Below are 26,465 nucleotides of genomic sequence, written 5' to 3' on the forward strand. Positions count from 1 at the left end.
GTCAGTGGGCTTTTGGAAGTTCCCCTCTCCAGCTAGTTGTTCCACGGAAAAATTTGGCCTATTGGCATCTTTAGAATGTGTGTCAGAAAATGTTATTAGATGTTTTTTCCAGTGCCTGTCTCATAACATGCACTCAGAGGTGTAAGGAGACAGTGCACCATGTTTTTTATGTCGTGTGGAACAAGAACATGAGCCGAGAAGGTGGCTTCCAAAAGATTCTTGAAGTAAGAGGAGCTCCTGCCATGCTTTTTAGCCTCTTTACATAGGTCTTTAAGCTACCCATAGAAGAAAAGCTCCCATAGGGGATGTGATGTTGACCTCCTCCCCTTGCAGATGACTGGGAAGGCTGTGATCTTATCAGCCAGCTCCCAGTCTCCTTCCCAGGTGGCCTCCCTTTGGATCTTCGCCCAGCGATCCTCAACCTCGGGGTATGGGTCTGAGTCAGAGGAATCGCTACTCTGATCCTCCAAAGAGGATGGAGGATGTTGGATGGTGGGGCAAGACCTTTTCGGGTGTACCGAAGATGCCAGGTGGTGGGTGGCAGTGGAGGCCAAGATGGCCTCCTTACAGTCCCCATCAGGGCCACTTCCTGTCCTAGTGTCATGGGAACCAGAAGTGGGCTGGGCTATGGGGGAAGCGTCAACTGTGGAGGGGGCGTGGATGGGGTCCATGATAGGGAGGGGTTTCCCAATGGAGAGGGAGGGTCCCTACACAGTTACATCCATTGGCAACACATGGAAGGGGGAGCAACCAGGCGCGATGGAGGGCGCAGGAAGTGGCGGAGGAGAGGCGGGAAAGCAGCCATTTTGGAGTGGAAGGGTGGGAAAACTTGGATGAGAAGGAGGCAAAATGGCGGGGCTGGCTGCATTGCTGGTGTCATTTTGTAGGGTACTAACAGGTGAAGGAATTAGATAGGGAGCATGGGTAAGAGGTTAAGGGATTGGTCCAGACCGGCATGGCCAGTGCCACTCTGGCAAGGGGAGAGAGGGGATTGGCGGGGTGTCAGAGAGAGGCAACCCTGTGTGTCATAGTGACCACTACCCACCAATTGCCCCTCAGACAGGGAAGAGGGTTCAGGAGAACAGGGAGAGGAAAGAGGGGAAGAGATTTTTAACAAGGGACCCGAAACGCCTGATTTATGAGACAAAGGAAAGAACTTTAGAACTGAAAGCCCAAAAAGAACCCAAACGACCAGAACAGGAAAACGTTTAAAAACCCAACGAATAAATCTTTTAAGTTTCCCTTTTGATAACTTAGGAAAAAGGGTGCTCACAACTTGGTGGTATACATCTCATTGAGGAGGGCTGAGCATAGGATGGCTTAATTTGTTTCCCATCCTCAAATCTCTTATTTCCAACTCAGCAGTAAAAGGAGGAACTGAAAGGAAAAGACCCCAAAGTCTCAAACTCACTGTTTTTTCTTCAGGCCTACCAAAGCACGCTGGGTCAAAGCAGCACTGCTGGGGGGTCATTGGGCCGTCAACTGTTCTTCTGTGGTGTTGCTTGAAGGTCCCGGTCACCCCTCAGATAGCTTCCAGTAGAACATGGAAAGCTATCCTTGGGGAGCTGGCTGTCCTGAACGCGGCTTCTGTCCTGCAGCCAATGCTGTAGGAGACGCTTCTCCAGGAACTCTTTGGCAGAAGTCCCTGGTTTGGGCGCCAGCTGTTGCGGCAGGCCCTGGGGTACTGGTGGAGTGCCGTGACGTTCTAGAGAAGCATACTAAGGAGGACATCCTCTGGGCACAGGTGCGTCCTCCATGCTCGCTCCCAGGTGGAGAGTGATTTCAGCTCTTTTGGGAGCTCTCCACTTCGGTCAGCACAGGAGGAAAAGATGGGAGCCACCTGTGGTGGTCCAAGGAGAAGTTTTTCCTTCTTTCCTTGAAGGGGTCCAGGGACAAAGTGGCTCGAGGGGGTCTGGGGGAGCAGGATTGATATAGGAAAGCCAGGGGATGGGGTAGAGCAGCAAACGAATTATTTGAGGGCTCAGGGGCGGGACAAAGGGGGAAGGGCCAATGGGGTACAGGTAATTTACATGAAACAGGGAGGCATGCTGGGAGTAACTTTTTGTAACCATTACTACGAGGGAGTGCCAAAGGGCATAACCTCCAGGGCAGAGACACTCACTCTTTTGCTGAGAGGCTTTCAGCCTCCACATGCAAGACAAAGCAAATGTTATTTATTCAAATATCTGAAAGTCAGATTCTCACCTACTAAAACCAGCACTTCTGTTGAACTGCATATAGTTAGTTTCACAGGAATTATTCAACCACTAAGTCTGCCTGAAAATTAGGAGTAAATTAGCAAATATATTTTTAGTGCAATGAAAAGCCTCCAAAAACAAGATGACAGGTAGGAAGTCACTCTTCCTACTGATTCCAATCCTCCTGTGCATGCCTTGTTAATGCACACTAAGACAAGAACAATCCCCAGCGTACCTAAAACCTCACACAGGTCGCTGTACTCAAGACAAGGCCCTGAACAGACATACGATGCCTTCCTCAGCCCTCTCAGTTCCAGCTCTACACATAGTCCAGGTAGCTGAAATCGCTCCTATTCTGTTATGGTTGGAGAAATGAGATGCTGTTCTATTGCCACAGGTTGTGTCTGGTGTAAGGGAGTGGGAGAGGCTCTGCAAAGCAGTGCCAAGTGCACTCAGGTGCTCCACAGGGAAGAATAACAGCAATCAGTGTTTCACAAGTACAGGGCCTAACAGGCTGAATAATATCTCTTGTAAATTGAATCTCATTTCTTTTCCACATGTGCCTTGCTAAATACTACGTGAACATTAGTTAATGGTGTCTCTCAGAAATACAACCATTTTGAATGTTGTCCTCTCTATGCATCTTAGCAGATAGTCTTTAAATTTTCCTTTACTGGAGCCAATTAAACCCACTCAGTCTAGGAAAAATAATACAGCAATCTCACATTTTTGCAGGATCTGTATGCCCAAGCAGCGATGGCAGTCTTGAGCCATTTCACCATTAACACCTTTTTCTTATCATTGATTTCCTGGAAGTATTGCATCAATACCTAAAACTTACTTCTTGCACCTCCTAAAGACTAAGTATTCAAAGGTCATTAATTTACTTAATGCACTTTTCAATCTGAAATGTACATATGTATCTATCTCCAACACAGACATTCACTAAAAGAAACCACTCTACTGAATATATTCTCCCTTTAACTCATTTGAATAGTCAGCTGTTAGAAACTTATTCTATTATTAATTTTATTAAAACATTAAAATAGACCTTTATCTAAACATATTATTTTGAACTCTCATCCCAGGATTTTCTCTCCTGTGATAGTGTACTTACAACCACAGAGTCCATATTAACTTTATGGAACATAATTTCACCAAACTCAAACCTAACTGGAGTATTAACCAGGTAGCAAAAACATTTTTCATATGTACATTGATACTTTGTGCCTGCCATGCAAGATGACTTGTGCCAAATGCCACCTTAAATCTGACCTTCCTGAGGGCACTCAACTTGCCCCACAGCTCTCCCAGCCCAAGGAAGGCCAGGGTAAGCCAGCTTGCTGGCTGGTTTTTGGCACAGTATTGGGTGATTTTGTCAGAGTTAACAGAAATGAGACAAGGGCAAGGCCCATATGGAATTAAATCTGGACAAAGATGTCAAAAACAAGAATGTCTTTAAATACATCAGTAACAAAAGGAAAACTAAGAAGATGCATAGAAGGCAAAGTTACCATTGGTTTTCACTGGCAAGAAGGAATCTCTGACCCAGGAGACCAGGATAAAGGAATGGCAGAAGCAAGACTTCCTTGGTCAAAGATGATTGGGTCAGAGAATACCTAGGCAAATTCAACATACACAACTCTATGGGCCCTGATAGGATGCACCCAAAATTGCTGAGAGCGCTGATGGACATCATAGCTATGGTCCTTACAATCATCTTTGAAAGGTCATGGAGATCAGGACTAGTGCCTAAGGACTGAAGAAAATAAATGTCATCTCAGTCCTCAATCAGGGCAAGGAGGAGGATGCAGGGAACTGCATCCAGTCAGCCTCACCTCAGTCCCTGGAAAGCACCTCATTCTGGAGGCCACCTCTATCCACAGGAAAGACAAGAAGGTGATCAGGAGTAGTCAGCACGGATTCACTAAAGGCAAATCTTGCTTGACCAACCTGATTGCCTTCCACAATAACAATTACCTGGATGGATGAGGGGGGAACAGATCTTGTGCTACCTCAACTTCAAGGCTGTCGACACAGTCTCTAACAATGTCCTCACAGGCAAACTCAGGGAGAGTGGACTGGGTGAGTGGACAGGGAGGTGAATTGAGAACTGGCTGAACAGCAGATCCCGGAGATCATAATCAGTGGCACAGGCTGTAGTTGGAGCCCTGTCTGTGGTGGTTCATCCCAAGGTCCAATAGTGGGCCCGTTCCTGTTTAACTTATCCATCAATGACTTGGATGAAGGGGCAGAGGTCTCCTCAGCAATTTCACTGACAGCACAAAGCTGAGAGGAGTGGCTGATACCCCAGAGGGCTGTGCAGCCCTTCAGAAAGACCTCAACAGCCTGGAGAGATGGGCAGAGAGGAACCTTCTGAAATTCAGCAAAGGCAAATGCAAGGTCCTGCACCTGGGGAGGAACAACCCCAGGCACCAGCACAGGCTGGGGTGAGCTGCTGGAAAGCAGCTCTGTGGAGAAGGAGCTGGGGGTCCTGGTGGACAACAAGCTCTCCGTGAGCCAGCAGTGTGTCCTTGCAGCCAAGCAGGCCATGGTGTCCTGGGCTGCGTTTGGAAAAGCATTGCCAGCAGGTTGGAGAATGTGATCCTGCTCCTCTATTTGGCCCTGGTGAGGCCTCAGCTGGAATTACTAAGTTGATCAAGAGTCTAGAGCACATCTCTTCTGAGGAAAGGCTGAGGGAACTGGGCTTGGTCAGCCTCAAGAAGGGACAAATGAGCAAGGACATCATCAATGTCAGTAGGTACCTGAAGGGACAGTGCCAAGGGGACAGAGCCAGTCTCTTTCCAGTGGTGCCCAGCAATAGGAGAGGCAATGGGCAGAAACTGATGCACAGGAAGTTCCACCTGAACATGAGGAAGAATACTTTACTGTGCAAATGACCACACACTGGAACAGGCTGCCCAAAAAGGTTGTGGAGTCTCCCTTGCTGAAGATATTCAAGAACCATCTGGACACAATCCTCTGCCATATACTAAAGGATAGTCCTGCCCGAGCCAGAATGTTGGACCCACTGGTCCTTTCCAACGTTACCCATTCTGTGTTTTTGTGATTTTTCTGTGCTGACAAAGCAGCGTGGTGTGCTGCTATTGAGAAAGGAAGCTAAACCACCCACTTGTCTGCTCAAGATGTAAAGCCGCAGATGGAAATACCAGCTATTCACTTCAGAAGTTCTCATTAGCAGAGCAGTCCAGAGCCCAGGACCAGTATTTGGACTGCTGCCTGCTTCCACGAGTCACCGGGGAAGTGCGCTGCCAGAAACAGGGCCCCGGCCACCGCCACCTTCACCCCCGGGACCGCGGTCTGTGTCAAACCGCCTATCTCCCGTACCCCCCCATAAAACATTAAGGATGGCTTTTGTTGAAGCCGGCGGGAGCCGGCGTCTAACGCGACAGCGTCCCGACTGAATAATTTAAAGCTCGTAAGGGATCGGCCTCACGGGGAGAGAGGGCCCGCATCAGTCACAGGTTCCGCGGCACGGGCGGCGCCGGGCCCGGCCGGGCGGGCTGAACCGGTTTGTGGCGGCTCCGGCTCCTGCGGCCCCGAGCGGCGGCGGCGGGTCCGCCCCGGGGCGGGGCGGCGAAGGCGGAGCGGGCGGCCCGGCCCGGCCCGCCGGCGGCGGAGTGCCTTGGGGCGGCGGCGTGAATCGTGCTGCCCGTGCCGATGGTGCTCATGACCGAGCCGCGGTGCGATGCGGAGGAGCCGAGGGCAGCGCGGGCCGCCGGCCGGCGGGAGAACAGGGCCGCTCCGCGGCTGTGAGTAGTGCCCGCCCCGGGAGGGGGGCCCCGCGCGGGGCAGTGCCCGGGCCGCCCGCGGGGCAGCGCCGGGGCCGCGGGGAGCTGCGGGCGGGGAAGGAGGGGGAGCCCCGGGCGGTGGGGCCGCGCTGCTGGGGCGTCGGCCTGGAAGTTCCCGGGGAAGAATCACCAAGGGGGCTCCGCCTCCAGGCTTAAATCGAGCGCGACCACCCCCGCTCAGCCGAGACCTGCGCTCAGTTCAGCGGTGAACCCCGAAGTTTAGGAACAAGGCGTATAAATACTGCTTCTAGTAATTTCATCCAACAGCCTGAAAATCTTTCTGAGCCGTGGCACACAAATACAGTAGTTGTGCTTTATCGCTTATGTTAAAGTGCACGGGCTCCTGTGGAAAGCTGTGACCTTTTCCTCTGGGTGCCAGGAAAACCCAGAACTTTGTCGAAGGTTCACAAAGTCAGATACAGGCAAGAGACATTAAAATGGGAGTTAATACTGATGTCCTTTCTCGGGAAGGATGGTGGTCACTTACCCCTCCTGGCATGATTCCCCACTGGGCTCCTCGCCCAGCGGGGTCATACCCATACTCACACTTCAGCTTTTTAACTGAGAAATACCGTAAAAATTGAGCAAGTGAAGAGGTCGAAAATATTCTTCATGAGGAAGAGGAGGCCCTGCTGGCTGGTAAAGGCTGTCTGCTTGGACTAACTGATGGAAGGTAGGGAAGTGAGAGTGCTCAGAAGGGTGGGAGGACTCCCCTGAGGCTGCTGAACTTCCCAGCCTTTGATGATGACTGGAAACGTCAGGAGTTAAAGGTTCATCTCCTGCACTGGTCTCTTGCTTCCTGTGGAGGTCTCAGGTTGTTTAGGTGCTTGTGTGCCGTGGCAATGACCATCACGTGAAAATGTTGCTGGAATCAAACAGCTGTCTGTTTCCATACCAGGCTCTCAATTCACATGGATCTTGGCAATCCCAAGGACAGTGTTTGAGAAGTTCAGCATCTGTAAAACAAGAAACTAAAACATGTGGGGCTTTCTCCTCAAAAGAAGCTAAGAAAAGCTAACTTTCTCCTAATATGAGATGATTTCTCTTCACAAAGAACTTTTCTTCACAAATACGTAATCTTGAACAGCTTCCAGGAGAAAGATGAACAAGTTACCAGTAGCTAGTTCTTTCTTTTGAAACAAATTCTGGGAAGGTCTGTGTTGGTTTTTGGGTTTTTTCCCCCAGCTGTTGTATGAGTGATCTCTAAGCAGGTGTATTCCTAAACTATGTATCACAGTGAAATCTGTTACCAGAAATAACTTGCTTGTTAGAGAGCGCCGGGAATCAAGGTGTCTTCTAAGTGTCCTTTATCCTGTATGGTGTAATCACATCAGTGACTTCACACTACAAATGAAACATAAATCCCAGACATTCTCTAGAGTCTTCTGACTTCAAACCTTGGATCCTGATCCCTGCGCAGAATTATGCCAGTGAACCTAATGAAGTTCTTCAGGTATGCAAGATCTGTATCTGATTTTTCTCTTGAAAACAGAACTAGGAGTCCAAGATAGTATATGGAGAGCTTGATCTCGGAGGCATTGCATATGCACAGGTAACTGACCATCTGTTTTGCCCCCAGGTGTTTAGTCTTTCATCAGTTAACAGTTTTAGAAACAAGGTCAGTCTTAGCCAGTGTGATAAACAGAGAAGTCTTACTCACTGTGACTCTAGGATTTTTTAGCTATCAATTTTTGCTGTTCAGTAGGTGTTACACAGGGAAGAGCTAGGCAGTCTGTTACACTTTAAGATACAGTGTTCAGCAATAGTGGCCTGACCCAGGAGCGTGAAAAGGCTGGGAGAGGGGAAAAAAACCTTGAAACGCTGAAACGCTTTGTCTTAAACTAGAAAATTGTTGAAACATTTGCTCTTTGGAAACAAAGCTGGAATTTATTTTCCAGCTTCATTTTGCTGAGAAACTTGTCTGAGAAACTCTTGTGTTCATTTGATTGGGAGTTAACCTCACAAGCCACGTATCCTTGGTTTGACTAATGTGAAGTTACAGGGGAGATTGTTCATCTCAAGAACAGAAGCATGGCTTTAATTCAGCTAGAAATGAGATTGCTACAAGCTGAATTGTTGAAGATTTGGTTTTAGATTATGTTGTATGTAAGTGTATATGAATTTGGTGGAGTTCCTCTCATGTACTTCGAGGGAACTAAGAGAGCTCATGGTGACCTCTGTTTGAAAAAAAAGTGTTAGTGGGGTTATAGAGGTTTATGGAATCTTTAATGTTTTCCACAGCTCAGGGGAGAGAAATATTTATGTGTGTAAAGTGATTTATGTGTATACAGTAAACTGTGCTTCCTGGAGGTGTGCTTAAAATGTTGTTCAGTTTAGAGATGAACTTCATAGCTTAATATGCTGCTGCTGCTACCATAAAGGCTCCCTAGGGAATAGGTGCATCTAAGGGACTGAAACTGTAAAAGTATTTTGGGTTGTTTTGGGGTTTTTTTTCAGACTTTTTTTGGATTAGTTTTTCTTAAGTGTTTTATGATTAGAAACTTGGAAATTTGTAATTATCCAACAGTTGATTCAGAAGATTTAGGTACTTTCATACTGATTCAGAAAATGGGCTGCTCTGGCATGTTTAGTGATACTTACATACTTTGCAAAGTTTCCAGTAGATCTCTGTGAGTTGTAACCCCAGAGATAACACTCTGTAAGAAGATAACACTCTGTGGAAGATGGGCACTATTATTCTGCAGACCCAAAATACTGATGTGCCAAAAGTTTGTCCTAATATGGAGTTCCTTCCAAGCAAGTAAAAAATTTGTGGACGGAAGAAACTTTCCAAGTGGAGTTCCCTAACCATTACATTCTGATGTGGTCTTGGACCAAAAAAAAGTTAACCCTTGCGCTGTATATCGGGAATATTTATTTTTTTCACTGGAAGATGGGGTGTGTTTTATTTGTGGTGGCACTTGACCTCCTGTAGAGGAGCAGCCCCGTTTCAGGGACAGCTGGTGGAACAGATGTTTGAGCATTGAAAATAAGAGTGTGGCACATTAAGGAGAAATGGCAGAGAAGTAATAGCAAGCAGTTCATATGCCTTGTCAGCATCCCTCTACTTTTATCCGTGCTTGCTTCTGATGAAGTCCATGGAGTCTTTTCTGGTGCCACTAGTAATATTTGTCCTGGGATGATTCAATCTATCTGTATAAGTGAGATGTGATGGGTTACAGTATGGCAAAATTCTGCTAACATTAAGTGGCACATTCTGTCCCTTTACTCTTTACAGAATCGGGTAATGCCCAATTACCAAGTGTAACTTACAGAAATGAAGAGACTGGGACTTCAGAGTCTTAAATATGTGGAAGGTTTTAAATTTTTTAGCAAAAATGCATTGCAGTACTGGGGAAAATATGCTGCTGCAAGCAGTGGAAAATGCTTGCAGGTAAATTGGGTACTTCTGGGCAGGGAGAATGTGATTTTTATGGTTTGTTTGTCTGGCATATTACTCTGCTGTAACATATGTTTCTTAATAACTTTATCAGTCGATAAATTAAAACAAAATTAATTAACTTGTGCTTAATCAAAATTCACTTTTTTTTTAAAGTCTCTTACTTAAGAAAAACACAAAATTCAGAGAAAAAAGGGAAAGTTCTTTATTACTGACTTAAAGTTTTATTTCTACTTTGATCTAGGTTAACTCCTTTCCAGTAGTCAAACTTCTACTGTGTTTTTTTAGGTTTTTTTTACAAAGGGGAAAGGGTGTATTTTCAGGGGATGAAGATACTAACATATACTAAGTGTATTTTTTAATTCTTCCCAAGTAGTTTTTCCTCACTTTTATAGCAGAAGTTGTAACATGTGATCTCTAAAGGAGAGGCTTGCAAATTAAACATTTAAATTTATGGCGTGACAGGAATATCCCAGTCTAGGTTTGAACCAGCATTTGTTCATGATGATGTTTTTTGATCACTAATGTTTTTTCCCTTTTTTCTCCCTGCCATTCCTACTTCATGTGCATGATTAAGTTACAAAATCAGCTTTTTAAAAATATTTTTTCCATTTGTAAATGCATGGTATGGATCTCAAGAGTTTTTTCTTTCCACCTAGGAAAAACCACCACCTTTCCACCTTTAGCCCAGGTGCCTCATGTGACTAATGTATTTACCGGTTATACAGAATCTGTGAGAAATACTTGTTAGGCAACATAATAACTACAGCTTTGGACAGCAGGATTTGTTGCTGGTATTTGACAGGTGATGCATAAACATCCCATCACAGTATTGTCTTCTTACTTCCATCTCCATAAATGTTGCAGTCATGTGGTGAGAAATTACGTGCTTATCTAATGAGGCCTCTGCTGAGGTGAATGATTTTTATGCTCTGTACATAGCTGTTGCCACGTCCACATATATCCTTTCCAATGAATCTTCTCAGACCTGTGTTACTTTAACTAAACTTCTACCTGGCACTGACTATCTTTGCTTCTGTCCTTGAAAAATAGCACACTAAGTTTAGGGACGTTAATAAGCTCCACAAAGAGTGACAGGAAATAATATGTAGGCTCCTGATAGGCAGCAGATAATTTCAGCAGAACAGGGAACGTAGAGGCAGACCTGAAGCCTTCGCTCTGACTATGAAACAGCAGTTCTGTACATCCCCCATAAAACCAGCCATACCCTGGCATGTCCTGCACATGCCTCAGTTTAGCCCTCTGGCTATGGTTCACTGTGTTTGTGAAAGACAGACCACCTAGGCAAAAGGCTCTTGTACTTTTGTAGCTGCCATCCATGCTATACTAGTTCAAGAAGAGCTGTTTAGATTTGTTCAGCCTTTTTGTCAACAAGAAGGAAGTTTGTATCACAAAAAGTTCAGTAATTAACATAATTATATGTATTCCTATTTGGTTTTGAGAAATTTTAAAATACGTGTAAATGTGCTATGACCAGCATAGGAGAGAGTGTGTTTTGCCGTGGAGAGCAGCTTGTGGCCAGTGGAAAAGCTCAGACTTTTAGAGCATTCACACTCAGTGTCATGGTTACATGGAAAAATAGAAAAGAAATGGTGAAAATAGAAAATCCAGTTGTCCTTAGCAGGTGTCTGGCTACCATGTGTCGCATCTGATTCTAATAAGATTACCTTTTTCCAAGACTCTGGAAGGAAAATGGTTCCTTGTATTCAGTGTCACAGTCAAAGGCAGTGTTGTGACTGGTGTTGGTTAGACCCGTTGTTGGGAGCTAGTATTTCCTAGTGTGAAATAGTAGCTTTTGTATTCAATTATCCACATTGTTCTGGATTATTCTATGAACACATGAGCGAGTCTGTAAGAGTAGTCATAGGTTGGAAAAATAATAATGGGAAGTTCAGCATTTTCAGATCCTTGGTGAATGGTTCACTTCTGTCCTTGGTGAAATGCATGATGAAACATCAAAAATGTACTCAGCTATTCCTTGAAACTTCAAATTGTCTTCTTGATTAGTGTTGCTTTTTAAACAAGTGAAGTGTGATAAAACACTGTAGATAGATGCAATGAGAAGTTCATTTTCATCTCGTTGTTTTTCATTTGGCTTCGTTGTGCACTATTCTTGCTTGGAAACATCACAAAAATATAAATAATATATGTAGAAGCAGAATCTAACACACTTTAAAGAGGGGACATCTCATCAATGATTTTAGTATCATTGCCAGTTTTCAAAGACACTGCTTCATGAGAAAATCCAACTCTCCTTCTCTTTATATATAACCTGTCAGAAGAATCAAAATTATTTTTTTGTCATGTACATTGATTAAAACACTTTTTGTGCAGCATACTGAGTCATTATTTCTAAACGTACCATAGAACAGAAGCCGCTGGTCAAAGGTTTCATAGCAGCTTCACTTTTTACTAGCAGAGAATGGAATAAAAGTGTTTATAAGTTTGTTCCCAGACCTCTACTTTCATCTCTAACTGCATTCTTAATAATGGTTGTTAATATAATTGCAGGTGCCTGATTTTTTTTTAATTTTGGGTTTTTTTAAAATTTTTTGTGGGTTTTGTTTTGGTTTTTTTAAGTATTTGAGTCTGATGTAACTACTTTTTTTTTTTCAAAAGCGCAATTAATACTGAGAAACTGGTATGCAAGTCTTGCAGTATGTTGAGGTATGTTTTCTGGAGTTCTTCTTTCAGAACCCAGAGGTGCAGCTTCAGGCAATGAAGCCAAACCTTTATGCTTATTCTGTGGTGACCAGGCCTCGTTTCTAGAGATGCTTTTATTTTTTCAGATAGATATGTGTTGTTTCTGCCTGAGTTAAGGAACAGCTCTGATTGATAGATGTGTGTATTATGGTGGTATTGGACAAAGGAATTGTATATAGATGCAGTATTTATCTTTGTAATTGAATTTTGTATTGAACAATTGGTAGACCTGGCACTTAAGTGCCTTTTCTCTCTTTTTTTGAACCCTGAACAAGTCATAAATCAGGAAATTTTTCTTTTCCCTTTCTCCTGTCACCTCTGGAAGCTAAAGATATAAACGTGAGTAAAGACTGTATGCTTCCTTTTCCATATGAATTGTGATTCTATTTTTGTCTTGCTTAGGGTTAGAAGTTTAGGTAGGCTAGAACTAGGAGATATGAAAACATTTTCTCCTAAAGGGTGCAAGCAGGTTGAAGTATGAGAAAAACACATACTCCCATCCAAAGTATAGATGAATGAGTGTATTTTACTTAATTTTCTTTTTTTTCTCCCCCAGAAATGTCTGTCAAAGATTTCTGTTGTGTGCTAGATTTGGCTATGCCTATGTTCAAATAAATAGTTGTTGGTCATCCTACTCAAACTCCCACGGAAACTGCGTGATGGGAATCTTGTGGAGTTGAGTGAAGATACACGAGAGGGCTTTTGCTTTTTGAAGTGGATATATGAAACGGAAACTCTTGAGAAGACAAGAGAGCTAAATGGCTTGTGTTCCTGTTCTAGTGTTAACTTAGTAAAATATCTTGTTATAGTGTCTCTTGTTTCAGAGCACAGGGAATTCTTCTGTGTTTTTTTTTTTCTATGGAACTTGATAGCAGTCTGGTTTTGATTAGACAGGGAATACAGACAGTTAATAATAGATGGTATTTAGAGCAGAGAATTTACATACTTGCTAATGACGTCTGCGGTGTCACAGTGATCTTGCTGATGTCCAAGTGGTAAGGCAGTGTGAAACTTGATCTAGTTATTATGTGAGATGTCTATTCAGTTGAGGAGAAAAACCTGTCTTTGTCCTTAACAGTGTTGGAGGGGTTTCTGTTCAGTATTAACTCCAAAATTTAATTTGCATTTTTAGTAAAGACATTGCAACACAAATATATGAAACTATTCACAGGTGCAAAATCGTGTTCCAAGGAATGGATGTGGAATAGAACGCAGTAAGCATTTCTGCAATTAATTAGCTTGATATATAAAATTAGTTTCAGGTTTTGAGGAAGTCCTTAACAATTGGTTTCATTTCTCTTTTGATGCCATCTGACATCAAGATTCCAGCTGTGCCTACAGGTGTGTTTCAACCTAGAAATGCCTAGAGAATGTGGTGCATGTGCCAGTGTGCCCATCCATATGTATGTTTTACACAGTTAATGTGCAGCTATGTACCTCTGCCTCCATTATGCCATGTTTGGCTCTGATCTCATGAGAAGAGAATTAGCCTACTCCTTGAACTACCTGGGGAAGTTAAATCTCAGTCTAGTTCATACCTATTCATACTGACAAACTGACCTACTCTGTCATGCAGGGTTTCACATCTCTGCACCATCATTAATGCTTTGCTGCTCTCTCTATTTGATATAAATACATCTACTGGCTGTAAATTAACTATACAAAAGACATGCAAAATCCTGCACTTCAGAATCAGCTGCTTTATTTCCTTCAGATTTCAGCCTGAAGTACAAGCTGTGTACTTGGAATTATACCAAATGGACACGTTATGTCAGTCTAACATCTGTTATAACAGTTGTTAAGCAGCTTTCTGCCCTTTTGTGATTGGAGTAGCTGTAGCTCGTCTTCTGCCTGTTTTGATAGTTTGGGATTCTTAGTGATAGTCAATGTTTGGCTGCCCATTTGCATGGTAAGAATGGTGTGTGGTCTTCGAAGTAAATTAAATCACAACATTATTTTGAGAAATTGTCTCTGGGAGATGTGTTATCTCACATAAACAGTGCTGTGTGCCACATAAAGCTAGAGCATGGCTGTAGAGCTATGGGAGACATTTTGCTTCTGAGTGACCAGACTGTACAGACAACACCTAAATCCTCAATTTGAGCACTGTTTTTTCCAGTATGGTAACCATTCTAATCTTCTATGAAGAGGACAGCAGGAGAGTTTACAGTCCAGGTGTGAAGTAATTGAACTGTGTACTGTATGAATGCAAGCTTATCAGATAAAGCACTCCAGAATCTGCTTACACATGCAAAAAAGGTTTGTTCAGACTGCTGTGGCATAGAAAAGATATCTAGTAGAATGACAGGACATGTCTTCTGAAAGAAAACTTTAACACTTTAGTCCTAGCAAAAAGTAGTTTGCGATGATTGCTTCTCTAGCACATGATAGGTCAAGGAAAGTAAGTGCTTAGGAAGAGACCTGTGACCTGCAGCATGCTGAGCTTCCAAGCATTGGTACATTCCATCTTATCCTCTTGTAGTCATGTCTGCTTGAAGCATGTTGCTAGTATGTCTTTTGGATAATGCCTAGATAAATCTCTTCATCCTCCTCCATCTTCTCTGCTTTTAAAAACGGGCTGTCATCTTTATTTCGGGTTTTCAAATGTTTGGAGTCTCTCCCTTTGACTTTAAGTTTCTGTAAAAGTAACCCAGTCCTTTACCTGCATAGACTCATGCAAGGAAGTAAGAATAGCTTAAATAACATTAGCATTGGGACTGTTCACACTACTTTGATTCCTTTGTCAAATCCTGTCAGTCTGCCAACTGCTACCCAATAAATCCGATAGAACCAAAATATACAGAATGTCATTGTATTTGTGATGGATATTTTCTCATAGATTGTACCAAGTATGGTTGTAGACATTGGGGAAAAAATATTTCCCAAGTACTTTGGTTGATCATTTGCAGTAATACAGCAGTCTAACTGCTGCTGCAAAATTAATCCTTTTTGTATAACACAAGTGAAACTGGACCAACAGGGCTTCTAAGATAACATGATGATCAAATATGTATGCTCCATCCCCAGAAGGTACATTGCACCAATGCTGAGTCACATTAAACCCTTGGGAAATATGCTTTGACTCCAGTTTTGCAAACAATTGAAGATGTACCTAACATCTGATTATTCATTAGGTCTTTTTTCCTTTTACGTAACTGATCTGCAATTTGTGGGCTGGGGACTGGTTTGTCACAACTTACTGTGGCTTCTGGACTTCTAGAGCATTTATCAGTCAGACCAAGTAGCGTGGGTGTCCTGAGGAAGCTTTGTAGAAGGATTGGTGTGGTTGCAGGGGATTGAACCCATATAACCACCATACAGTTCTGGAATTTTGGTCTCTCTTTTGTACACTGGGAAGTGTTTGTGTCTGGCTCAGTACTGGGGTTGTCAAAGACAGCAGTTGTTCTGTGAGGTTCACTTTCCAAACTGTGGCCTATTACCACTTCTCTCTCACATTTTTTTTGGTCAGTGCTTCATATTCAAACTATATTTGAAGGGAACAGAGGAAAAGTTGCTATTTTAGATTAATGTATTTAATCTTTTTTCTCTTGAAAAATTCCCATTAACATGGTACAGTATAAGTTTCACAGGGAGTCTGAATTTTTCAGGTCCTGGTGAAGGTTAATATCAAACAAGAAAGTTTGAAGTTGAGAGAATTTTATGCAATATAAGGAACTTGACATACATCAGCCACAAAGCTTTGTTTTTCCAAAAAACAATTCAGATCAGAAGAGGTGAAGTTCCTCTGACTTTTAAAATTTATTGATGAATAATGTGCTTCTGAACTACATTAGAATGGAACTTAATCCACTGTCTTGGTTTATTTATTTCATAGCACTTTCCCTTAAACACAACTAATTTTTATTTATTTAGCTTAGATGCAAGGTATGATCCCACTGTAAGTGTAGGACTTGGCTTTGAAAATACTCCCTATGACAACTGTGCTTTATTTGGAACTAGAGACAACTTCTCCTTTTCTTTTAGCTATTATTTTGATAGGGTTGGTGGTAATACCAAGTATATGAGATCTTTTTTCGTTTCAATGGTCACAGTGTCACAACCTTCTTCTGTTTTGCCCTGATATTTGCAAACCTGGTTCTTTTGTGTGCATCTACTCCCAAGAGTTGTGGTGAGAATCACATTTTTTTTTAAGTGCTCTTAATCTAATTTGTTGTTGTTCATGACTTTTGTGCTCTTTTTACAAAGCATTTGTGAGTACTGACTCACTCATGAAAATGTGAGGATTGCTTTAATTTACTTGTGGTGAAGGGAAGGGAAGATTCTTCCGATATTTAGAAAACACCTACTAGTAAAATATTTGCAGTGTGGAGTTATAATTATCAGAAATATACGGAGAAATCAGTCTGTAGTTTTTCATTATGCGAAGGAGGCATAAGGAGGTAGGTAGGGTGAAGGATAGACATGATGAAACTGTGTCAGCTAGTATTGCTGCTAATATTGGCCTATTGCTGCTGTGAGTGTCATGTGTTACATGGGTGAGTCTCCTCACAGCTGTGCTGCTGTTCTTGGCTGCAGAAAGCATCCTGGAGAGGTGAGCAGGCTGGAACAAGTTAGCTCAGCATTCCCACACACAACTGTCAGCAGAATTAGCATATTGGGCCTCCTGAGCTCTCTGCCATCTGAAAGGAGCTAGATGGAATGGGCTCAGACACTAGAGATTCAGGAGTAGTAGAAGTTAGTAGGGAAGACAGAAAGAATGGATGAAGGAAAGCGAGTATGAATTGTAAGTAAAAAAGGCAGCAGCAAAGCATCTAACCGTGCTGACAGGTGTAAGTGAGCGGTAGAACGTGTGTTATAGGTTTTTTTAAAATATATTTGTACTATAGAGGCATGAGACAGGCCTCCTTGATCAGTTGGGAGCATTGCCATGTGAGAATAGCAGGCTGACCAAGGCAGTGATCAACACCTGTCAGGCTTCAGGCTCAAGCAATTAATCTTAAAAATAATGCTGTTTCATGCAGCCCTGTTCACTTGGGAGTTTACATGCTAAGCTGCTTTTTTCGAACCTGGCAATTTTGCCTCACCTTGTTCCTCATCCCACTCATTTCTAGTATTCTCTGGCCACTCTTGAGGCCCAAGGATTTGGGTAATAGAAATATAGCAAGATTGTGAATAAGACATTTTCAGGATTTGCAGACTTTTGGAGTACAAACTCACCTATGTTTGCAGGGAGCACTTTGAGTTGGTATTCTGTTTGTCTGCTTAAAATCTCAAACAGCATGAAGCTACTTACTTAGGTTTTTCACGTAGATTTGGTTTCACAATCTCATAAATTGCCTGTTTAATTGTCATTTATGTCGACTGAAAATAAAAGCTGATGATGTGTGGTCAAGACAAAGCTGATCCAAGAATGTAGTTATGGGGAAATAATAGTTTTTTCTTCATTGGCTGTGTGTATAATTGAAAGGATTACAGCACTAATAAAGTACAACTTAGGGAGTAGGAATTCATTGCCCCTGTGGTGGGGTCTGCTAAGAGTGCTGAGGAAGGCTTAGATATGGAAATAGCTGCTGTATGTAAATACAAGATGCCTTGAGAATCCTGGCATTTGTCCTGTGACATAAGCTCTAGTTTAGCTGTGAGGTAGGATAACACCTCATTAGACCTCAATTAACGTGTTGTGAGGCGTATCTTCTGATCTTACTCATCAGAGTGTAATAAAAGCAAAAGATCTTTTTGTGGCCTTCCCTAAAAGAAGATTAAATTTGAGAACCTCTGTTAGCAAAACTTTAGTCCAGTAAGAAGAAAACCTATTCATAGTAAAGACAGTGTCACATGATGGCTGTGGTATTGCTGTAAAATTGCAGAAATTAAACATTATAATGGAAATCTTCTGTAAATGGGGTCATTCAGACCAGGCATTAAATTAGTGGGTGACATGGTTAGCCTTTCCTCTTTAATCCTAAGAGCATCTTGCAGTTTTTTTCTGAGGCTTCAGGTTTCTGCAGGCAAGTGTGTGTCTGTATTTGTCCTGTCATTTTAAAGTGTCATCATTCTTCACACCCTATTATTAATAACATCTCTTTTTCTCTAAGTTTACTGAGTTGTCATTTTGTTGGAAAATTATGGAAAGGGATGCCAGGGGGGGACTCTAATGGCACATTGCTTAGCCTCCAGACACTGGGTCCATACCACAAATTTCTGAAGCAGTGGCACGTGCTGTGAAAAGACATGAACTGTGGTGGCAGTGCTGCTTTTGTAAAATAAAACTGGTGCTTTTTGTACTTGGAGAGAGACCTTTATTGTGAAAATTCTACATGTGGAGTCTCACAAGAGAGGGAAATGAGACGCAAAATAGGACCCATCTTCCTCTTGCAATATTGAGCCACATATAATCTGCTAAGCACCAAGTGCTGTCATGCAAGATTTTTTTCTCCTGGATTGCCAATCAAATTAATTTCTATTAGTAATCTGAGTCTGAATACTGAACATGGAATGCATTTTTCCTAAACAAGACATTCTCTTCAGAATGGAAGCTAGAGCTACAAATTTTATGAGTGCTGAAATATCCATGGCAGTATTCCAGTTTTCCGCTCTTCATTGCTGAAATTCCAGTACTGGAGCTTAGATGTATAGTACTGTTCAGTCAGTAGACAAAGATTTTTTCAGGATCTCAACAGAAATATATGTTACAATTTTGTTCTTTAATATATGCTATATTGTCAGCATGTGGCAGTGGCATTCAACATTACTGTGAATCCTGTAATACACATTCCTGTTTCTTTGGTTATTTATTTATTTGTTTGTTTGTTTGTTTGTTTTTCCCCCTGCAGTTCAGATGGAGAAAATGGACCTGATGAAAAAAGAAAGGCTGGAAAATCACCCACTGTGTCGCTGCAGACCCCTACCAGTGAAATGGAGTATTTTGATGACCGGAAAAAAGCTGATATTGCTAGGTAATGTCAGAAATGTCAGTTGTCGTCTAGTAAGATAATTAGAATGGCTGCAACTCAGTTCAAAAGCTAGACTGAGTGACAATATTTATCAGATATCCTAGTGAAGGTTATCTTGCACACTGTGCAGGTGAATTAGAATCCAGGCACCTTCCTTGGTTACTCTCTTTCCCACTGCAAGCAGTCACAATAGAATTTAGACACTGAGCTGGCTTAGTTCCTGTGTTCAAGGAAAGCACTTGCCATTGCTAGTTACATTCCTTTCATAATCAATTTGACAGGCAGTCAAACTGAGCTGCAGTTTTAGTCCTGGCCTATCTCCAGAACATGCAGGAATATTGATTGTCCATGGTAAAACTATGATGTAAGTTTTAATTTTGGACTCTGTGCCGTATATTGCATCAGGTCTTTGTAATGTCCCACAAAGTCACTCATTCTTCTTTTGTTGGACAGCTGAATTGTATTTTAAGTGCTTCTAAAAGATGTTAAAATCCCACATGGATGGCTTGACCCTTTGCATCCTTTCCACTTTTTCAACTCAACCGTCAGTGCAAAAGTCAGTGTTCAGCCTGACACAGTTGTTTTGGTCACAAGGCAAATATTTTAAAAAAACAACTTAATTTCATGAAGTATCTTTGAGGAAAAGGTGTTTGAGGGAATATGTTACCACTTTTCTTTCCAAATGTTGCAGTCTTACCTCTCATATGCTGTAATTGACTACTTCTGGTGAAGGCGAAACATAAGATTTTTGTCAGGCTTACTATTTGTTTCAGTTTGACCTGTACTTTACATAAGCACACAAATACGTGTACTCACATATTTTAGAGTTTTCTTCTATGAGGGACCTCCTGAGATATGCAGCTAGTTTATCTGCTAAGTCAGTGTCTAAAACAGATTGCTCTGTGATCTCTTTCCAGCTGTGTCTCCATAACACTCATAGTTTCTCTTCCTCTCACTCATATGGTGCAGTAATGGAAACTTTTGTAGCACCTGTATTTCCCTACTGTATCTTTAGCACAACATATTTTTCAGGTCATTCAGTATGAGTCCTGTGATACGATTTTTTCTTCTGCTGTTCAGTTTGCCTCTGAGGCCTCTGAAAAAGAGCTATCTGACTTTTATAATGTGTTAATATGCAGTTTTTCTGTGCCGCATAGCTCTTAGAGAGAGTGTTCTCCTCTTTCTGATTTATGAAACAGTTATCCCACTTCTCTGTTTGTTTTTCTGAACAATCCATGCCATTAATTCCTCCTGTATAAAACAGGCAAAATTGATTTTCCCAGCCATCCACAGAGAATTTGATCTGTACTTGTGGGTTTTTTTTAGAGCTGTTTGAGGTTTTGTTTGGTTTTCCAGTATAAATGGCTGGAGCTGTACAAGTACAGCAGCCTATACAACTGGCACTCAGAATTCCATTTCATTTCCTGTAGGGTTGCTGGTTGTCTTAATGATTTCATTATACTACACTACACAGTTCATAGCCATCCTCTGACTTGTGCACCTATTCTTCTTTGTTACACTTTTCAAATGAGCTTGTAGCTTGTGTTAAGAGTTCATAGCTTTCCGTATACTGCCTTCCACCTCAACTACTAAGTTTCATATCATTTTATCTGACATTAATAAGGAATGTGCTTGCTTAGTTATTAGTATTTCACATGTTGCACAGAAATGAAGGTGAAAATAAGCAATTTGATAATTCATTAAGCTGTAAAAATGTTTTGAACTTTTTCTATTTTCTTACCAATTAGTCAGTTATTTAGAATACCCCTTCTAAATTTAAAGGAGACCTTCATCAGACTGTTATAGTCAGCAGACTGTCGCAGTTTAAGAAAATATGTACTCCTCTTTATTTCTGCATGATTCTTGATGACTTATATAAGTTATCTAAAGGATTAACATGTTCCGTGGGAAGGCACATCCTGTTGGTAACTTACCAAGACCAATGAACTGAGGCTGGGTTTACATCAAATGCTTTAAATCTTCAGGAGCAAGAGCAGCACAGATAGTCCAGTCCTGACAACCAAGAGCGACTCCAAGATTGAAAGGAAAAAACGTGCCTCAAATCAGGTAAGACAGGGACTCTATTTGTTTGTTTACATAGATTAAAACTAAACACATAACTACCATGACAGGACTTTTGTTTAGCAGCACTCTAGTTCATGGTTGTATAAGGACACAGATTCCTTTTTCATCAGTGTATTAGAGTCTGAGTAAAGCAGAATATAGAGTTAATAACCATACAGAAAAAAAAAATTATGATTTCTTGTAAAACAAGTGGGCAGAATAGGATGGTGTGTGGAGGACAGGAAGTGGAACAGGTCACGTGGTTGTCAGACTGTCTAATAAAGTGTGTGTGTTTTTGTTGTGGGGCTTTTTGTTTTTTAGCTGAAGGCAAATGCACACTTTCATAAGCTGTTTCTAGATGTTCCCATTGAAGAGCCACTGAAACAAAGTAAGTATTGAACCCGCGTGTTGTTGTTGGCTGTGGATCCTAGATAGTGTTGTTACCCAACAAATGTGGTGATGTACAAGAGGAACTACCTAAATTTTAAAAAATTTTAACTCCAGTTGCTTAGAGCTACAGGGCCACGTGCAATGAACATTTTGTTGTAATCTTGGAAAATTTAAATCTCTGCATGTATGATATATTTGGAAATTGTAGCCCACTTTGCCAATCCTGGAGTGTAGCCTAATGCAGTATTTTTAGGTACTGAGTATTCCTTAGCAAAGGCAGTACTTGAGACAGCATTGGTCAAGTGATTAGCTTAAGTTTTTGCTGTTGATGATGTTTTAATGTTTAAAAATACTACTAGGAAAAGGAATGTTTAAATGCTTAAATATTTTACTATTATCTATAGTACTTACAAGAAGGGAATTCTACACAGACATGTATAGCAAATGTTTCTTGAAAGGAATGAAGGGAAGGTGGTTCATGAGTGAGAAATGGTTTGCTCAATGTCTGTGAAGTAAAAACAGTATTACTTCGCACGTTATATCTTTGCTGGACATCTAGTTTAGACAATGGCCATAGACCTGGAAGTTTAAATACAAAACCTTTCATTAAACTCTTCGCATTTAAGTAATTCTTACTCTTCATTTTATTCATTTCAGTTGTTATCCTTCACATACTTTGAGTCTAAACTTAGGTTCGTGACATCTTCTGAGCTTGTCAGTATTAGTCAGAGTTACTGAAAATTTCAAGGTTTGACAATGTTAATCAAAGTATAAACCTAAATATATTATAGCTTTGTAAAAAGAACAAAGCAGAAGTCAAATTGGCTTGGCTTGGGTTATGATTACGTTCAAGCTTATAGAGCACCTGTTTGTTTCAGGCTTTACCTGTGCTCTGCAGAAAGAAATTCTGTACCAAGGAAAGTTATTCCTTTCTGAAAACTGGATTTGCTTCCATTCCAAGGTTTTTGGTAAAGACACTAAGGTTAGTAAAATGTTTATGTATAGAACATTAATGCTATTCTTAACAATTTGTTCGTCACCAGAAGTTCAAATTACTGTGCAAGGCTAGAATAGTAATACTTCCAAGTTTTATTAATTGCAGTCACTGTTTATAAGTGATGTTTGAAATACAGTCTAGAACTGAGCACTATTATTATTAGAGATTCAATCTCTTGTTTAAGGACTTCATGTGTAAAAGAAACAGATGAAAGGAAAGGATCTGACCAGCAGCAGTGAAGGCATTGTCAAACCCATGTAACACAAATTGCAAAAATGTTTATCTTGAGGTAGGTACTTAAAAGAGGAGGAGGAGCAGGAGGAATGAAGGCTGAAAAGACTGTAGCTGGAGCACTGAAGAGAAGGACCAAGCATATTAAGGAAGTTAAAGAGGAAAAACTAAAACTGGTTTCTGATTTGAGTAGCAAAGTTCTCAGAAGAATTCTTCTAGCAGTCACATTTTGCATAAACAGAGAACAGGATAAGAAAAACAAGTTGGCAAGGTTTTTACTTGTGACCCCAGTATGCAATACAGAAATTAGATGTGAACTGTTGGGAAGATCATAAAGAAGTCTTTCTTGGTGATCCACCTAAAGCTTAGTACCCCTGTGGTGGATGATATGCATACAGTAAAAACAAAGGCTTGGATCTGTTTATTTGGAGCTTTTGGAGTGTGCTTCGTTTACATAAACTGCTTTGGTTTTGACTTCTCCTGGGGAAGATGAATTTGCTTCAAGGATTTCTTTGGCTTTTTCCTTTCAGGTGCATCCTTGAACAAAATTACAGATCAGATCCAGTAAATTGAATGCTGAAATCAGTTTAGGGGTTGAAATTATCTCATTTCTCTGCGGTTAACTATTTTGATGGAATCAAAATCATCTGTTGTTAAAAGACTTTATAAAAAGTGTAATATGTTTAAAGAATGCTTAAAATTATTGACAGCACATTGTCTATAACGACCTTGTGAGTTATTATGTTCCACCACTTGGCCCAGGACTACTGTTGATTTCTAGTTAATGGATTCTGTTAGTCATAGAAGAATATTAATGTGGATGGTGTATATGTTGGTGAAAGCTGTGTGATACGAGGGAAAAAAACAACTAGTTGAATACTGTCATTCAATATTAGTTACGGCTATCTCGGCAATTTATTAAAATTTAGGCTGTTGTACTAGCAATTTTCTGTTCATCATGAACAAATGTAACTACTTCAAACTGTGGAGCAGCTTTCTAATGTCAACTAAGCTATAGGTATACAAGAATATGGTAGAACTTTACTGAGTAAAAAAAACTGGAAAAAAAATCCAGGATGATGATGATGTAGTACTAGGAAATTATCTTTGTCAATAGGTTTTTAAATCCAGGAATATATACATACTTAGATATATGCTGAAAATTGGAAACATTTTACAAGGTAGGATAGAATAAACACTGTAAATGTATTAATAGCAATATTGCAAATTAGTCAGTTCTGGGTCTTATTTTCAGAAAACATTGTGGGTAAAACTAAGAGTGAAGGAGATAGTCTATATCATTTATTTACAGCTTTGTTCAGCTTTTAGGAAAACCATCAACAAAAACGCTGGAAAATCAGGGATACAGTGAAAAATGATGTTGTGGGAGAGGAAGGAGGAAATCAAGCTGGACCGGAAGTGGAACATTCTTAGCAGTCAGATACACTGACGAAGTTTCCAAGACACAAAGCTTCTATTGCTTAAAACTTGTAAAACAATTTAAGCTTAGGGATAAACTGTTTTATTCTGAGAAACAGATCTACACATTCCAATTAATTTTTTGACAAGAATCCTACCTGCAGATTTTTTTGTACTGAAAGCTTTCATGCATGGAACAGCTGTGTGATTCAGGAGTTTTGAGTATGCAGTAAAGACGTTGTGTAGATTCAAAAGTAAATTGCTTCTGCAGGATTGAATAGACATTGAAAGACTTTCTTTCCAGGTAGCTCTAATTTGGCTATATATGTTGGCCTTGAGTCTTCCTTGGATTTAGACATTGTTTTAGCCCTTTGAATTACTTTCTATATTGCCTGCAGGTAAACCTTTTATTCTGAAATAATTATTATTCCAGGTAAAAGTAGTTGTGCTGAAGCAGTGATTACATCCTTTCAATCTAATGCTGTGGGAACAGTGCAATAGACACATTAGTTTTGATGGCAGTAACGTTATCCATCAAAACTGCACACAGTAGAATGCCGTTTACATCTCTGATTTAAAGTTCTTTAAGGTGAGTTGTGAACTGAACAGATTAGAAAAATTGTCAGCTGCTTTCTTGTAGTTTATGGCAGGATTTCTGTTCAGACAGTATTTGGTCTTGTAACCAAACTGTTATGCACAAAGATTTATATTTTTTTTTTACCTGCTACAATTTTTCATTTCATGATTTTGTTACTGTTCTGAACAAAAGTTAACAAGAAACTGCACAGAGTAACTTCATTCACCTCTGGTGGCATGTTTTAATTCAATGCTGTGATTGCTAACTGAATAATTTATCGACATTTTTAACCTTGCTTCCAAATTTCTCAGATTGTTTTGAGAGCCTGTTCCAAAGGTATTTTTAACAGGATCTGTTTCTTAATCATGGATTTTATTATCTGTGTTTATTATATTACATACATATCCAGGATTATTATATTTGCCTAACTCACTAAACCTCTAGGCTTTTCAACTCACTGTCTCCAACCAGGTATTTTTACCTTTGTAAATTGAGATTTACAGGAAGAGCCCATGAAGAATTTCTGAAATGAAATACTCTGAAACTTAGCACACATTAGGCTAATGGCGTTGGATGTAAACGCAAAGCAGGAAGGAAAATTGAGAACTTTTCAATGTAAATGTAGATTGCCTCCTTGGCACACGTGGGAATCAGTTAAAGTCAGCAGGTGTGTCAGGTCTTTCAGCCTTGCTGAAGGACAAACTGTTTACTCACCTGCTTGTTGCAGATCTGTTAGTGATGAGAAAATTTTTATGTTCATTATTCAACAAGCTTATGTTGTCTGATATGTTCTGAAATACTTGGTTTCTAAACAAAGAAGCATAGCTTTAAGATTGGTTCGTTTTGCTGATCTGCAGCGCACTAAGCCTGTAGTCTTGTGAGAGAGCCATAAGGGATCAGGAAAGGAAGACACAAACGAAAGCCTGGATTAGCATTCTATAAAAGCAGAAGTAAACATAGTTAGGTATGGTTTCAGATTATTACTATTTCTTATTTCACATAAAAATAATATTAATCAGAAATGCAGTGGATAAATCTTTAAATAGTGAGTGTTGAAGGTCTGGCTTATCCCAGTAGCTGGGCCAGCCTCTCAGGAGAGAGTGTGATGTAGATTTGTATGTGAGTATTGGGATTTGAATGCTGTGTTGATCTTGTTTCAGATTAGTATACCTGTGCTGTCAGTGACACTTCTGAAGAAAACCAAAACTGCCCTTCTTGTGCCAAATGCTCTGATCATAGCAACAGTGACAGACAGGGTAAGTACTGGTCGAGACAATGGTATTTCAGTGAGTAAATAAAAAACAGAATCTGTTTGCCACTTGGTCTCTCTAATCTTTCATTCCCTGTTTTCCAAGAATTCATAGCACCAGAGGAACTGAAAAAGCTGAGTCAGGAGGTGCATGCACAGAGGATTACCTTCTTTGTTGTCAGCTTTGTCAGTGTTCTTCCATTTACTTGTGTCTCGTACCTAACCAGTCATACCTTAGACACACAAAACACTGTTGCTTACAGTGATATTCAGGAATTGTAATTGCATCAATCAGTAGGAAATGTGATTATCCTAGAAGCAGCTTCAGAACCAATGAATTTTCATTGCAAAAATATTTTTGGGTGCAGGAGACAGTACATAAAAGCAAATTTGGGGTTTTGTTTGTTTGGAGGTTTTTTTAAGGGGTAGGTAAAATATAGCATGAAAAGTGTTTTTGAAAGAAGAGATTTGGATTATGCTCTTGTTCCTG

The 26,465-nt window shown here is 40.8% G+C and overlaps 1 protein-coding gene across 3 annotated transcripts in view; it reads left to right on the top strand.

Annotated features, from left to right (window-relative positions):
• Positions 1–26,465, top strand: part of GRAMD2B (GRAM domain containing 2B) — a 49,381-nt gene that overhangs the window by 13,257 nt on the left and 9,659 nt on the right. The window contains exons 1-6 of one of the 3 annotated variants that reach the window (XM_014874394.2): positions 5,803–5,971; positions 18,929–19,051; positions 21,034–21,115; positions 21,434–21,500; positions 22,381–22,484; positions 25,887–25,982. In XM_014874394.2, the coding sequence (XP_014729880.1) occupies positions 5,880–5,971; positions 18,929–19,051; positions 21,034–21,115; positions 21,434–21,500; positions 22,381–22,484; positions 25,887–25,982 (564 nt within the window). In that variant the 5' untranslated portion in view covers positions 5,803–5,879. Of the gene's footprint in view, positions 1–5,802; positions 5,972–7,328; positions 7,464–18,928; positions 19,052–21,033; positions 21,116–21,433; positions 21,501–22,380; positions 22,485–25,886; positions 25,983–26,465 lie in introns of those variants that run through there. The other 2 variants (XM_088157372.1, XM_014874393.2) reach the window with 2 other exon arrangements.

Source organism: Sturnus vulgaris, chromosome Z (genome assembly GCF_052056855.1).
Source record: "Sturnus vulgaris isolate bStuVul1 chromosome Z, bStuVul1.hap1, whole genome shotgun sequence".
In the NCBI taxonomy this organism is placed as follows: Eukaryota; Metazoa; Chordata; class Aves; order Passeriformes; family Sturnidae; genus Sturnus; species Sturnus vulgaris.